Source organism: Plecotus auritus (assembly GCF_963455305.1).
Source record: "Plecotus auritus genome assembly, chromosome: 11".
In the NCBI taxonomy this organism is placed as follows: domain Eukaryota; kingdom Metazoa; phylum Chordata; class Mammalia; order Chiroptera; family Vespertilionidae; genus Plecotus; species Plecotus auritus.
In genome coordinates, this window is record NC_137777.1 from 21536132 (window position 1) to 21553212 (window position 17081).

A 17081-nucleotide genomic window follows, 5' to 3' on the forward strand; every position below is an offset into this window, starting at 1 on the left:
AACCTATACATATTAGTAATGTGATGCTAGCAATAAGTTACTTCTAATATACAAAAGAAAAATTGTTAATAAATTAAAATAAAACTATCATCAGGTGGTTTTAAAATCAAAGTGGATAGACAAAATTGTTTTATTGTATATTATGTACTTATACAAATGTATCTTAATGAGTAAAATTTGAGAGTCTATTTTTAGAACTGAAAATGAAAACTTATTTAAGGCTATGACTATAACTGTTGTGTCACAATTGTTTATAAAATATTTCTGAAAGTAATTTTCAGTTGAGCTAATCAATAATGACCCATGACTTAGGGAAACATATCTTAACACTGTACAGAAAGAGATGACTGACTAATTCTGAAGTATTCGTTTATGGAGCATATACTCATGGCATCTGACATGAATAGGATGGCAACAACAATGGAATACAACCTTCACATAGTGGAGAACTATTTATGTATACTTACTTGATAAGGAAATTATTGATTCAGTAACAGTAGACCTTATCAACAGAAAGGCATTTAGAAAAGACTGTTCCATGTTGGTAGTATTTTCAGCCCCTATCTTTCTAAATATTACTGAATGAAAAGTAGTAATGACTAGAAGAATATATTTTTTAAAGTTTTTAAATAATGTGTTCATCATTCTTTCAATATTTAATATGTTTAGAAAGTATCACAAATTAATAATAATGAAAACAAAGATTTTTATCTTTTGTTTAAACTGGTCATTTAAAGGAGTTCTTAAATAGATCAGATATACACAATTGAGCAACACTACTAATGTGTGAGAATTCAAAAGAAAGAAATCTATTATAAAAAAGCATTAAAATATCAGTTTAGCCGAAACCGGTTTGGCTCAGTGGATAGAGCGTCGGCCTGCGGACTGAAGGGTCCCGGGTTCGATTTCGGTCAAGGGCATGTACCTTGGTTGCGGGCACATCCCCAGTGGGAGGTGTGCAGGAGGCAGCTGGTCGATGTTTCTCTCTCATCGATGTTTCTAGCTCTCTATCCCTCTCCCTTCCTCTCTGTAAAATATCAATAAAATATATTAAAAAAATATCAGTTTAATTTATAATTAATGTATATAAGACATAAATATTCTAAGTGCTTTAATCCTTTCAAAAAGTCATATGACCAAGTAGTAATGAGGAAACTGAAAGGGGGTGATATATAAATTGCTCAAGAATCATCAATGAAGGAGCTGGGATTTAAATTCATGTCTAATTCATTAGTGTTGGTGTCTGTGCTCTTTAATCACAACCATACTGAGGATGGAGCTGAGATCTGTACTGAAGTTATATGTACTAGTATATGTATCACATACCTATATATCTGATCCGAAAGCCTTTTTTGTTATTGCCATGATCTGCTGACCATTGAAGAAATACTTCATGACCATTGCTTGTTATATTAAAAGCAGATGAATAATCGCCACTGAGGGAAATAAGCACGGGACTTTGAATATTTGGTCCTTTGGAAAGAAAATAAAACAATTTAGATACAACTGAAAAATTATGTTCCAATTAATCTTTAGTATTTTATATCTTTAGAATAGTATTAAATATGATGAAATTGCTCCACAAACAATCTACCTCATTGACAATAATTTAAAACACAATATAAAATGTTTATTTTACACATTTTAATTTCATACTAAAGAATCTGCAATTTGTAAAACAATAACCAAGTTAAGTACAATTTTCATATGGTATATAAGCAAATTTGATGATACTCTAAAAATATATATAATATAAAATCATATAAGCAGTTTTTTATACTGAAGGTCTGAGTGCATAATACAGTATTTGGGCTGAATTTATGAATATCCAATAAATATAACCATGGTTACCATCATACACCTGAAGAACATCAAATTCCTTTTCTGTCTGGAAGAATTCTACAAACATGCTGATATTATATCCCTTTTCTACAGAAATGCTCCAGGCACACATCTGAAGATTTGGGTAACTGTCAGGATATCCAGGGCTCAATATGACTCCCGTGGAATCTAGCCGCAATTCATTGGCGGGACAGAGAACTGTCAAAGAAAGATACCATTAAATAAAGTTAGTGTGTAGGCCTATGTGAAAACTGCACTTTAAATAGTGGATACTCTGCTCGTGTTCAATACTAGAAAGGAGACAATACCTTGAATTATGTGTTAGAAGAAACAACTTGTATTGAGCTTGCAGTTCAAAACATGGAAGAAGGACCTAAAAATTTATGGTATTGATTTCCATGTTTTTTATTACATAGAAGATGCTTTACTTTTCTGGACAATAAATAAATAATGAAAATATGAGGCATCTGTTTCCTTCTGTTTCTTTGCATCCAGTCCTTGCCTTTTCCCATCTTCTTATGCCCTTTCCCCTCTGTCTGTCTTGTCTGTCTTTGCACTTTCCCTTTCCTTCCTTTCTTAGTGTATTCTCCCCTCAAATCAGATATTTTGAACTCAGCACATTCCTTCATGTTTCTGTTTCAAATGCCATTCTCTTGTCTGCTGCATTTGAAGTGTTAGTGCATTTCAAGGCCCAGATGTAAAGTCTCCTCTTTGAAACAATCCCTGAACCTCTCCATCAACCCAAGCAGAATTGCAGGTTTCCTTCTCAGGGTCTCTGTAATGCATGCTTCTGTTACTGCATTAGCAATTTTATGGCTTTTATTTACTTACTAGAGGCCCGTTGCATGAAGAGATTCATGCAATAGGCCTTCCTTCCCTTGGCTTCCAGCACCGGTTTTCCTCCGGCACCCGGGACCCAGGCCTTCGCTCCGGCCAGAGTCTGCCTTCGTCATCTTCGCTGCAGACTCTAGCGCAGCCGTGGGCAAACTACGACGCGCGGGCCGGATCCGGCTGTTCTATCCGGTTCTCTTGCTCCCCCCTCCACTCCTTTACTTTGAATTTATATCAGTTCACACAAACACTCCATCCATGCTTTTGTTCTGGCCCTCCGGTCCAGTTTAAGAACCCATTGTGGCCCTCGAGTCAAAAAGTTTGCCCACCCCTGCTCTAGTGTCTGCAGTCTTGTCTTTGTTGCGGCACTCCACTCCTGTAGATCCCTTCGCGCCCCCTCCCCCCACCCCCGCCACCCTCCCTCTCAAAGCAGACGCCCTGCCCCACCTGGCCACTCCAAGCCTGGAGCAGCTGGGGGCCACCATCTTTGGCCTTCTAATTTGCATCCTCAGTCTGATTGGCTGTGGGTGTAGTGGAGGTACGGTCAATTTACATGTTTGTCTATTATTAGGTAAGATTTTGGGGGCTATCTTTCTAGGCTATGATTATTGAAAAGTAAGTGTCATGTCCTATGTAAGGTTTTGGTGCCAATGTTCTGAGCTGAGTAAATATTCCATATTACTTTCAAAACACTGATATGATCCATCATAATTCATTGAGAATCTATAAAATAACCCATTCTCATACAATTCAACATATACCAAGAAGCCTGACAATCATCAATATTAAAAGTAAATACATACTTTTGATTGTGACTCTATGTTAGATACTGTTAAACACCTTTTGTGTAGTATCTCACTTATTTGTCAAAACAGCTTTAAGAAGTGTGTACAATTTTTCTCCATATTATTCATATGAGGAAACTCAGAAAGTTTAAAGTCCACAAGGTCTCACAGACTCAACTAGATGGAACCCATATTTTTAACCACCAAATGAAATCCTCCATTATATTTTATTTGTATCAAACTGTTTTAAATGTATCACATTTACAATTGCTTTCCATATTTTAACTGTGAGATTGAAACTTAAAGTGGATCCAGAGAAGAATTAAAATAATAATAATAATAATGCATCCCCATTTAGAAAAAGTGGAAAAAAATCAAATAATTTAAAATAGACTAAAAACAATGGAGATTAGTTTTAAAATATTCCAAACAACTGACTTTTTAGCAAGCTTGTAAACACAAATTAAAATGTATAGTCAGCTACTTTGCTTACGCATCTGGTCCATTAATTAACATAGTAACTCAGAATGAACTCATTCTGAGGTAGGTTTTATTAACTGTTAGCAAGTGTCTGATGTTATTATGAGATGAAAACGTATTGTCTTTTTTTGTATTCTCCACAGCAGATAGATTAAAAAGAGGTGCAATTAGTAACCTATAGGAAATTTGGATTTTAAAAATAAGATGTTGGAAGTCTAAAAGATGAGGGATTGTGAAATATCTAGGTTAACCAAATTGTTTTATTTATTTTATTTCTTAAAAATTATTAAATTTGGATCCAAATATAAAAAAGAAGCATTCCCCTCCAAGAGTCCACAATGCAGTGTGTATATTAGGGTCAAGAAAAATGTCCTGGTATATAATTGCTTTTTTACACCTTCCTGTGTCTGCCCAAGCAATTCTCCCATGCATAATTCCCCCAAATGACTGAGAATCTATCTTCTCCATTCACATGTCTAAACATCTGAATCTGAATCCTAAATAATTTATTGTAAATACCCCCAAAATTAATTGAATATAAAAAAAGGAAGTTGAATAAATGATATCTAAGTAAATGACATCTAACTATCAGGAATATACATGATAGATTTCAAAATACTCTACCAACTTTAAGATGTTCTAAAACCACTGACTAAGAACAATGGATTGGTCACATTGGCACTGGCTTATACCTCCAACCAAGTTTTTCTTTTTCCTACTGTAAAAGCCCCTTATGAAAATACTTCCATCTTTTTGTAAGATCTCCAATGACATAGAAAATCAAATGTTAATTCTTACTTATAGCACATTTGACATAATCAACATCACTTTTGTTTTAGCCTTATAATAACCGTAAATATTGTGCCCAGGCACTAGGTTTCCATTCCTCAGAATGAACCTCAATGAAGAAAATAATCCAAGAAAATTTGAAAAGGATAATTAAATTCAATTATAATTTTATTTGAATTAGGCACAGTTATAATTAGTTACTATGTGTTATATACTTTTCTGGATCCTAGAAGCTGCACAATGAACAATAGATGATTCCTGAGCACTACACTCTAGCACATTATTCAAGGTCCATCATGGTCTTGCCTCGTAGCAGGGGGAATTCTTCGTAATCCACACCCTACTGCTTTTCACTTCTGTGTCTTTACAAATACATCTGTCATTTGGGCCATCTCTATTGTAACAGAGTAAGTCTCACTTGTAATTTGGAACCCATGACTCAGGGCAATGTCCCCTTCAAGCTCTCACTGCCCCATAAATAGTTACACATTATATGATTCTATAGGCCCTGCCATAACCCTTAGGCTATGTTGCCTTCATAGACGGGACCATCTATAACTTGTGTTTTTATTTTTTGTTTTTTCCTCAGATCCTCATACTTTAAAGATGCTCAATCAAGTTTAATGAATGTAGTGTTTAGATCAGAAACTACTTTCAAGTTAAGGCAATCAACATTGGTTCCTTTATTTAAAGTGATTTATCGTATTTTCCACCTCTTGGCAAAAAAAAAAAAAAAGAAAGAAAATAAGTTGGAACTGACTTTGGAATAAACTAGAAAAAATTAAAACTTGGAAGAAGAAAAAATGTTTAAAATTAAATATGAGAAATAATGGAATTTTAAAAATACCATAAGTGAGTTGTATAGCTTTTTACTGCCTGTTAAATATTAAATAGTTAAAATTATTCCTGGTATTGAGTTAAACATAAAATAGATATTTAGGAATCAATAATCATAATAATTGGTACCTTGACAAACTGGAGGTGCTCCATCCATCTGGAGTCGTTCTCCTAATCTGCATGTGAGAATTGCATTGCCCACCAAAGAAAATCCTGGAAGACACTGATACCTAATGATATCACCTGTTAATAAAAGAACAGGCAGAGGTGGCTTCAGATGAGAAACAAGGTGAAAATTAAGAGATGTTTCTAAAGCAATACATACATCTGTTAATTTTTAATCAGTATAAAAATCCTGTTAACAGTAAGTAGGGCTGATATTCAAAATATTGAACTACTAGTACTTCATAGGCACTGACCAATCAAAACTGAAGTCAAGAGTAAACTACCAGTGAGACTGCACTGGTGCATGCCAGTTGTATATAAGCAGTAATAGTAAAGAAATAATCTGGTCAGTACAGGTAAGGTAGTCATTAAAACTGTATCAGGCAAGTAAAATTATCTATAGTTACTGCTTTTATATTAAGATTTGACTTACATTGGTCATTGATATTTTCTTATATTTCTCAACCAAAATAAATAGGATAATAATAAAAGTTTACTATGGCAACATTATTCAGTTATATTATTCAAATTCCCACAGTTTTCTAACTGTACACCCTGGAAATATAGAATTCCTTCTTCTTGCTTAATACTTCTTTCCTCTTTCCACTGCTCTCCATTCTTAAGAATGCTAAGCAATCCCCATCATAGAGGAAAGAGCCTCTAAGACAGGCTGTTTCTATTCTTTATTTTTGTTTCTTTTGAAGCAAATACCTCTGTTAACAGTGTACTTTCTTTGAAAGTAATATAACAGACTTTACCTATTTCAAATTCATCATCTTCTGTCAAAATTTCAGCATTGGGTATGGGTGGTGGAGGTTGGCACACTCTTAGTTGATATGCTATGAAAAGAGACAATATATATTTTTTTCCTTCTCTGAGCAGCTATATATATACTGACACATGCAAGAAAATTATGCAAGGATTTTATATAAGAATGACAATAAATGGTAGAATTTTTAAAGTTTCAATTATTTACTTTAAAAAATTCTATAACGTTGAGGAAAAATAAATCATTCTTTAGATGCCAAAATATTATCCCATAGTAAGAATGCTTACATTTAAAATCCTTAATATTACTCTTGTTCTATTGCTTTTTATTATATGCTTCAAACACCTGCTATTTTTTTCTTGGAGTGATCACTATTTGGAATTACATATTCATGCCTGTTTATATGCTCAATGCTATCTTCCCCAAGGCTCAACAGAGAACCCCCAGCACCAACAGAAGTGCCTGGCATACAGTCATAACTACAAACAAGTACTTCATGCTTCCTCTATTCCAGAAAATATTATGAGCACTTTACATATAGTAATTATATTAGTCCTTATGAATTATTTATTGTATTGCTCCATTTACATAACTATTTTTATAATTATCCCTATTTTATAAAAAAGAAAACTGTTAAAGTGGAGTTTAGAATTTGGTCTAAATTCTATGATGTGGTAGAGCTGGAATTTGAACCTAGACAGTCTGGTCCCAGAGCCCTCTCTAACCATGCTATATTAGCATGTTTACAAAATATACATACTTTAAATTTCATCTTTCTAATTATTGATATCTTTTAAACAGGTCATCCCATCAGATTAGATAGATTCCTATTTGGTATAATTTAAATACCACTCCCCCAAATATCTCTATGAATCCAAGCATCATGACTACTAGCTCAATATACTTACATCATAATCATTTGCTTGATTAACTCCTGTTTTCATTGAAGTATTTTAAAAAATGTACTCTTGTTCATTCAAGAACACATTTCAAACTATTATAACATTTGAATAAAATGTGTTTTATATGTTTAATTTTATCACTTAAACTTAGGAGTTAAGTTATGTATGTACCTCCATGCTCAGATATGAGAGAATAAGACTTAAAAGACACAGTGAAGCCCTAACCGGTTTGGCTCAGTGGATAGAGCGTCGGCTTGCGGACTCAAGGGTCCCAGGTTCGATTCCGGTCAAGGGCATGTACCTTGGTTGTGGGTACATCCCCAGTAGGGGCTGTGCAGGAGGCAGCTGTTCGATGTTTCTCTCTCATCGATGTTTCTAGCTCTCTATCCCTCTCCCTTCCTCTCTGTAAAAAATCAATAAAATATATTTAAAAAAAAAAGACACAGTGAATCATCTGTGATCAAACAACTAGTACAGAGCTAGTAGGTCCCCTACCTTCAAAGGCCATACCTTCAGTGCTTTCTCTATCATTAGAGATTTTATGAGAGTACTGAGGTACATCAATTAGGCCAGTTAATGAGACTCCTAGGAAAGGAGATGAATGAGATAACCAATGGACACAGACAGTAGCGGGGTGAGGGCATGTGTTAGGGGGTGCGAGTGGCCAGGGAGAGGTCAATTGGGGAAAAGGGAGACATATGTAATACCTCAAACAATAAAGAATTTAAATGTAAATAAAAAAGGAAAAAATAGATAAATTTTTTAAAAGAGTAAGGTATTTCCAATTCTGAAGGGTAATCATGGGCATAAGAGCATTTCAGATGTAGGAGAAAACAGGCAAACAGTTGAGTACCAAATCCATCATTAGATAACAAAAACCTGTTTATAAGTGGTTAACAGTCTAATAAACTTCCATGTTATTAAGGACAAAGAAAAAAATTTCAAACTGTAGACAAATAAGGATAAATCAAGGAAAATTTGTTTTCAATATCCTGCTGTTAATCGTTGTCTGTCTCTTCAAACATCTTCCTTTCAGTACTTTAACCTGTTTATAAAATCACTCACTGTGCAGGGAAGCTCATTTGCAAGGCAAACACAGCTCTGCACAGAAGAGTCCCCACTAGAAGACTTGCTGGGAAAGAAGCCCAGGGCAGAGAAGTCTAGCCTAGATCTTTGAGAAAGAGTTTAGTTGAGAATAACATTAGCGATTTTGAAAATCATTTTCCTGAACTTAGACCTTAGAAATAACAAAGAGGTAAGAGAAAGGGGAGGAGATACAGAGAGCCTTAACATGGAGAAATCCTTTTAAAACTAGGCTTTCAAGAATAGCATTTTATTGGATCTTAAGTAGAATAGAGGTCAACTCAGAAGTCAGAGAAGTGTAGAGATGCCCACATGTAAATTATTTAACTTTTGTTTGCCTATAAAGTTATTTTTAATCTTCACGATAATCATGTTATTTTCTTATTGTAAAAGAAGCACATTTTTATCATTGAGGAACCCACGACTATTGCATATATAGAACATGCTTAGAATGACTTAGATAACTCATTTGCAGAGTTTAAAAGACCAGAGTTTATAAATTGTTATTAATTAGAAATATGATGCTCAGAGATATGTTATTTTCCCAAGACCACCTGGGTGCTGTGAGCTAAATTCTGTCTCATTCTCTGTCACTGACCATCACTAGCACTTTTACCAACTGTCTCTAGAGCCAAGGAAAATTAATTACCTTGGAGTCATGGAGGGTCTAAGGAGGCATATTGTCCTTCCCCTGCTACCTCTACCTCAGTAAGAACAATTCTATTTGGATTAGTTTTAAAGTTTTGAATTCTAAATAACTTTCCTTTGAAACAATTTTCTAGTCTGCACCTAAGTGATTTCATTGATGTTTTTTTAAAAAATACTTTTTTATTGATTTCAGAGAGGAAGAGAGAGGGAGACAGATAGAAACATCAATGATGAAAGAGAATCATTGATCGGCTGCTTCCTGCATGACCCCTACTGGGGATCAAGCCTGCAACCTGGGCATGTGCCCTTGACTGGAATCAAACCCGGGACCCATCAGTCCGTGGGCTGATGTTCTATCCATTGAGCCAAATCAGCTAGGGCTCATGGATTGTTTTGATTTCAAATCTGAATTCATGTTTCAAATCCCAATTTTAGATTACCAGGATAATCATTTCTTCTGAACTCTTGACTGCCTACCTTCCCTTACCCCTTACTGTTACTTTCTAATCATAGAACTGTTTTATGGCACATGTAATCATGATTTGTTTCAAAATCTATTACTGTTCATCTATTGACTTGCTTGTTCATTGTTTGTGCTTCTATCTTGACTTTAAGTAACATAAGGAATGAGACTTTTTCACAGTTAAGTCATTAGCTCCTATCACTATGCTTATTATCCAACAAATATTTGCCAAATAACATACAGAACATAGTCTCTAAACACATAGTCTTACCTAAGATAACTCTCATCTCTAAAACTGCAAATGGTGAGGAAATAGGGGCAATTTTGGGTCAGGGTGCTAGAGATTGGGATCTAAATAGGACCTGCCTGAGATGTTTTTCAGCATTTAACTATATAATTCTGATTATAATATAAAGGATTTAAAAACCACACCCTTTGTGTCTGTTTTTCTTCAGACCCTTGAAGGCAAAGAATTACAAAAAGTTAAATCATAAACAGCTACCAACAATTCTGTTTTTCAATTTTTGTAATGTCTACAAGTCTGTTAAAAATAACTTCAAAATTTGTCCAGTGTCCTCTCGTTCTTGCTGACAACATTTTAGTGTGAACCCCTGTCATTTCATAGTTTTTATACTGGGCTGAATAGCGTCCTCCAAAATGTATGTCTTTCTTGAAATCCCAAAATGTTATTTGGAAATGGGGTTGTTTCAGATCTAATAAGTTAAGTTGAGGTCACACTGAATTAAGGTGAGCCCTTAAACCAGTATGACTGCTGTCCTTATAAGAAGAGAAGAGATAGAGACTGACACACAGGGAAGACATGTGACGATGGGGACAGAGATTGGAGTAATTTATCTGCAAGCTAAGGAATGCCAATGCTGTCTGGTTACCACCAGAAGCTACCACAGCCTTCAGAGACAGCATGATCCTCTCGATACACTGATTTCATACTTCTTGCCTCCAGAACTGTGAGAGAGAAAAATCTGTTTTCTTAAGCTGCCCAGTTGGGGTACTTCATTACAGTAACCCTAGGAAACTAATGCTCCTATATTATTAAATTGGCCTACAGGCTGTTACTTGGTTTCTGTGTTTTTTTTTGTACAATCCTCCCTACACACAAGTAAAGTGGTGGAAGGGAATTAAGACAGTATTTACAGGAAATCCACTGTGTGCCAAAGATTCTGCAAAGGATCAGCAGAATTTTGTATAAAATCAACAAAGAGGCCAGGGAGGCTTGCTTGAGAGAGAACCCTGGGGAGAATGAGAAGTCATGAGAAAAAAAGGTAAACTAAGGCTGAGTTTAACCGAGTCTATGCGCTGGGCTCATGATTGGTTTAATGTGAGGCCAGTGGGAAACCTGGGAAGAGTTTTCAGTCTGAGAGTAACGTGATCAGATTTCTTTAAAAAAAAAAAAATAACACTGGTTGCAGTAGGAAAAATACACACAGTTGGAAGGGGACAAAGGTGGATACCTAGACTCTACATAGCTGTGGGTGTTCAATAAACAATTGTTGATGGATTCTAAAAAGCTCACAGGTGTCCACAGATGACATGATATTAAAAGTTTTGATTATGACCTCCAACAGTCTCTCACTTTGGTTAATAAACTTTAGCCCCACATATTAACCAGTTTATATTTTCAGCTGCAAATAAACAGGTAGTTCCTCTCCTCCGCTTAAAACTCAAGGACCTGATTTGTTGCTTCACCCTGCGACGATGCCATTTTCACCGCACACAAAAATATTAAACCACCTCTCTTCACTTTTTCAAAATAAACTTTGAAAAATGAAACCTGTCTACACTCTACCCCTTACTGTAATCCCTTCTCTTCTCTAATCAACATAGCTCTGAAATGGTTGGTGGTGTAACATTTGATCATGCAGCTAAAACTTTAAGTTCTCTGTAATTTTTTAAATCGGCTTTGCCTTTTTGAAACCTATCTTCCTTTCTCTTTTTAAACTTTGTTCTCAGATGACTGAAATAGAGACATTTTCACTGATCATACTACCTGGAGTTAACTCCTCACAATTACTCCATTTCACATCTCTCTAATTCCATCTGGCAGTTTTCAGAATCTGTAAGAATTATTTGTTTACTGTCCATTTTCTTGCACTAGAATGTAAGCTGTGTGAGGGCAGGGACTTGTGTTTATATTGTTAAGTTCTAACTCCTAAGGGCATAATATAGTAACTAACATAACAATATCCAATGAATATTGCTGAGTGACTGAATTATTAAAAAATCAAAGAATAAATGGTGAGTATCCTATAAAATAAAAGGCTAATATGCAAATTGACTGAACTGCAGAATGACTGGTTGCTATGATGCGCACTGACCTCCAGGGGGCAGATGCTCAATGCAAGAGCTGCCCCCTGGTGGTCAGTGCGCTTCCACAGGGGGAGCGCCTCTCAGCCAGAAGCCAGGCTCATGGCTGGCGAGTGCAGCGGCAGTGGCGGGAGCCTCTCTCACCTCCGCAGCAGTGCTAAGAATGTTTGCCTGCAGGCTTAGGCCCACTCTCCACAGGGGAGGGGGCCTAAGCTGTCGGTTGGACATCCCCCAAGGGCTTCCGGACTGTAAGAGGGCACAGGCCAAGCTGAGGGACCGCACCCCCCACCGAGTGCATGGATTTCATGCACCAGGCCTCTAGTATGTGTATGTGTGTGTGTGTGTGTGTGTGTATGTGTGTGTGTGTGTGTGTGTGTATATATATATATATATATATATATATATATATATATATATATATAAAGTATTTTCTATGATATTGAGTATAAACTCTTTGGATTTAAGTCTTGTTTCTAAGGCTGACAAATTGGGAAATCTTGGACAAGTTGTCTATTGTCTGCCTCATTTTTCCTCATTTGTAAAATAGTAATGATAACAGTAATAATTTTATGCCACTTCAAAAGGTATCTATAAGGATCAACATGTTTATATATACAAAGAACATGGAGTAGTGCCTGGCACATAGTAGCACATTATAAGAGTAAGTCCTTATTATATCAAATTGGAATACCATTCCTTCCAGATAGCTGGTGTTCAGAGATAAATAAAAACATTTGTTAAAATAATACTTTCTGCTGTTCCCAAGTTTCCCTGTTTATTCATGAATGACTTTTTGCTTTGGTAATTACTGAAATAATTCCAAGCAAAATTTAGGTATGTTATCCTTGTTGGCAGGATCAGGGCATAAAAGGCAATGGTTTGTGGTGGGATGTATCAAATGAAGGCCATAGTGAGGAATTAAACACTATAGCTCCACATCCCTTTCTGGACATGTTTCTATCAAAGCAATGAGCATCCCTGGAAAATATATGTCTGCCAATTTGTGCTGGTTATTCATTACTTTTGTGCACATAATAGCCTATGCTGCTATTTACTCTGGAAGCAGGCTGCATGTGCCCCCATCTCAGTCCTGCTGGCTCCATGGCCTTAGGCAAACTGTTAAGACTCTGTGCTTCAGTTTTCTCGTCTGCAAAATAAACACAAAACTTAGACTGAGCTGATAGATTGTAATGAGCTTAGAAGAGTGCCTGACACCTATTTCAAAGAGAAAGCACATTCCCTGCTTATATAAGGTTAACATGGCTGCTGGGATGGCAGCTGTGTCCTGAATACATATAATCTCAATTACTGACCTTATTCACACCCAATGTAATTCCTAAGGCTAGTGCCCATGGGACTTCCCACAACATATCAAACAAGTTGTTTTGTTTCTATTCTTATTTAAATTGGCTATACTTTGCAAATGCAGAGATTACTTATGTATTTTTCATTAATGTACATTATACTGTAATATAAAATCCTTGAGTTCAGCAACCTATGTCAAAGTCCTGTATGATATATAACAAAACTGCTAGCACAATGCCCTGGGAATAATATTCAATAAATACCAACTGATGATGAATTGAATTAAAACAATATCTCATCCTGTATATTGTATATACTTTGGTTACTTTGGAAGAAAACAAACAGATCTAGGATGGATATATCCAATATTGTACAGGTTAGAATCATAGGTTGTTTGATCTGAAAGTCACCTAATAAATCACCTATTCTAATATCTTTCTTTTGATGTAGTGGAGGGAGAAGGTGACCTAGCAAAGTGAAGTATGAGAAGTGAAACTTTTAAATTCTGTCATTTAAATTTTAAATAGTATTAGCATATATTTTAGTACATGCTTTTTATGGATTCTTCTATTTAGAAACAGCTTCAGAGTTATGACCATTAATGAAAAAGCTGTGTACGATATATCTACACATTTGATCTAACTCTGTATTATCTTTAGAAGAATCATTTATTTGATGTCATTCAGCTTTAAAATACCATTTATGATTTAATAACTGAATGAGGTCATCATATTCTACATGTCAGTATCTTTTTTCTAATATATATGTTTTTATTTATTTTAGACAGAGGAAAAGAGAGGGAGAGAGAGATAGAAACATCAATGAGAGAGAAACATCATAGATCAGCTGCCTCCTTCAGGTGCCCTGCTAAAGATCGAGCCCGCAACCTGGCATGTACCCTGACCTGGAATCAAACCCACAACCTCCTGGTGCACAAGACAATGCTCAATCAACAGAGCCACACTGGCCAGACTACATGTCAGTATCTTTTGAGGATGACTATCATTTGAATTGTACCCTGTTTTTGTGCAAATGTGTGTAGCTCTCTGGTTCCTGCTTCTTGAGATTACTTTAGGGTTTGATTCTGGCAATATTTTTTTGTTAATTTTAATTTCCTATCTTCTTTGTCATGAAATATCCAACCTAATTCCAGAAAAGAGTGCTGCATTTACCTACTTCAGTTCAACTGAACTATTAAAGGCGTCTTCAAAAAAAAAAAAAAAGACAGAATAGAACACTGGCAAATTACCATTCCTCCTCTGAACCAAAAAAGCGTAAGTGCACAACCTTTCAGTCAGGTAAGGGCACTATTTCTTACAGAGGAAAAAATAATAATAATAGTGGTCTCTGTTCTCTCATAAACTCTAAAATCTCTATAGTCACCGGCAGACTTCTGTGGTGACCCAGATTAGTTCAAGAATGATAATTTCATGATTTGGGGGAAAACTGGGGGAGAAAAAGGATTGGTAAACTACATGTTCAGTTATGTAATTGCGGCAATGTTAGAAGTTGTGTGAGATAAGCTCCACTTGTGGGTGAACTTAAATAAATGTTCTCATAGTTCTAATTAAGAGGAAAAGTCTGAGTGTGAACTGAGGTACCCTAATACTCTGGTATTAGAAAGAGAGTGACCTGGACAATGGATTTAAACATTAAAATGATACCTTCTCTCCTAAGTTAATAAATATGTGTTCAATACTATAGCCTTCTGGTTGTTTTGATTGGCATAAGTCAGACCCTCAATAAAAGGTATTTTCTCTTCACACAGTGACCATGGATCATTTGGGGAACTATGAAGAAAACATACTAAGTTGCGATAAACCTACCAACATATTGCAGTTAGCTTGTAGGTCCTGGGGGAAAAGCACTAAGAAGTGTGAAGCTTCAAGTTGTAATCAGCAGGGGTATTTTCTAGAACATAAGATGACCTATCATCTTGCCAAAAATGAAAGTAATTTTTGCTAAATTTTTAAGGAAAACATAGATTTACATACCATTAAGTATTATCTATGCATTAGTTAGTACAGGTTTAGGACATTGCCCAGCACTCATTTTATTGCTGCAGCTGTTTGCATTATTTAAAAAGAGGTCACTCTTTGGAGTCAGACAGACCTATTTGAATTCCAGGCAGCCCTTCTATTTATTAGTTCTCTGGTTTTATGTAGGCTACAAAATTTTTATTCAGTTCTTTCATTATTAAAATGGGGATCATAAGGCTTACCTTGCAGAGTTATTACAAAAATTAGCAATAATACATGGAAAGTACCTAGCATAGCACTGGGCATATTAAGTTTTCTGTAAATGGCAGCTATAGCTATTACAGTGACCATCATACAAAGTCAGTGTCTGCAAAAACATGTAGCTAAAAAGGTTTTGTGTAGTTTACTTTCAAAGAGTCACTGATTAGGACTGAAAGTTGTTACTATTTATTATAATCCAACCCATCTTGACTCTATGGCATATATCAAGAAAATTCAGCAATACTGAGAGAGAAAAAAACATTTCCTCAGATGAAGAAGAAATATGATAGATGAGATAAAGTGCCACAACATTTACCCCTGTCCTATTTTTTCATTGCACAGAAATTGCATTTTGCGAAGCCTTTTATGAATGTTATTTTTGATCAGGAAAGGCTTTTGAAAGTGCTATTTTATAAAAGACAGATGGCTAGCTGGGTCTCATAAAAGAAGTCAGGTTAGAGAGAGGGGGGAAAACACTTTTTTTCTCTTTTCAAACGTATTTAAGATATCTTAATAAGTAAAATTTAAATGATAAATGTGACCTTAAGAAAATATATGAAAGTATAGATCTGTCAGATTTATAAAATAAATACACAAGTCCTAAGAAAACCACTCCTGACTTAACAGGTCAGGGCATAACGGAAGGAGCTATTAAATCACTAAGAGAATTTAAAGAAAATTGAATGTGGAGTAAACCATTCTAAGCTTAGCTATACTCAACCATCTTACAATAAGTGTTAAATAATAAATTGTCTACTGGTTTATTTTTACAAACACAAAATGACTTGAACAATTTTTTTTTATCATTACAAGAGTTCACTTTGGCACTAAGCTATAGGTACTGAATATGGGCCCAGAATAGGAATATTATATTTTAGATGTATTAAATTATATTAGTTGTATTAATACTAATTTGAAAACACACATCGTTTTTGTTGCTGTGTGAGGGAAGAGGTACACATCTACATATTGTAAAATAATCTTTTCAAAAGTTGTCACTAGTATAGCTAAAAAATTCAATAAACAACTTTTTTAAAACAATGTGAACACACTTCCTACTGTAAGACCAAAACATAGTCAATCCCAATCAGTCAATAATCCTATATAATAAAACCCTAATATGCAAATTGACCAAATGGCGGAATGACCGGCGGAATGACCGGGTCACTATGACGCGCACTGACCACCAGGGGGCAGACACTCAATGCAGGAGCTGCCCCATGGTGGTCAGTATGCTCCCAAGGGGGAGTGCTGCTCAGCCAGAAGCCGGGCTAATGGCTGGCGAGCGCAGCAACAGTGGCGGGAGCCTCTCCTGCCTCCGCTGCAGGCGGGCAGTAAGGAGCGAGTGGTCCTGGACTGCGAGAGGGATGTCTGACTGCCATCCCCCGAGGGGTCCAGGACTGCAGGCCGGGCTGAGGGGACCCCCCCGCCCAGTGCACGAATTTCGTGCAACGGGCCTCTAGTAAAAATACAAAAGGGTTACAAAGCAGAAATATGATGTGTCTTCAAAAATGCATTTGCTATTATTAAACTCCCAGGCTTATAAAATAATACACCATGCCATCATTAAGTTCTCCAAGGTTTGGCAAAAAGAGTAAGTGCATCATAGAGAAGATG

At 35.8% G+C, this 17081-nt stretch overlaps 1 protein-coding gene across 2 annotated transcripts in view; it reads right to left on the reverse strand.

Annotated features, from left to right (window-relative positions):
- The window catches only part of CSMD3 (CUB and Sushi multiple domains 3), a 931825-nt gene that overhangs the window by 80814 nt on the left and 833930 nt on the right, over positions 1-17081 (reverse strand). For both annotated transcript variants that reach the window (XM_080646869.1, XM_080646870.1), the window contains 4 exons: positions 6488-6568; positions 5694-5807; positions 1852-2040; positions 1327-1473 (listed from right to left, as the gene is read on the reverse strand). In XM_080646869.1, coding sequence (XP_080502995.1) covers positions 1327-1473; positions 1852-2040; positions 5694-5807; positions 6488-6568 — 531 coding nt within the window. The remainder of the gene's footprint in view (positions 1-1326; positions 1474-1851; positions 2041-5693; positions 5808-6487; positions 6569-17081) is intronic.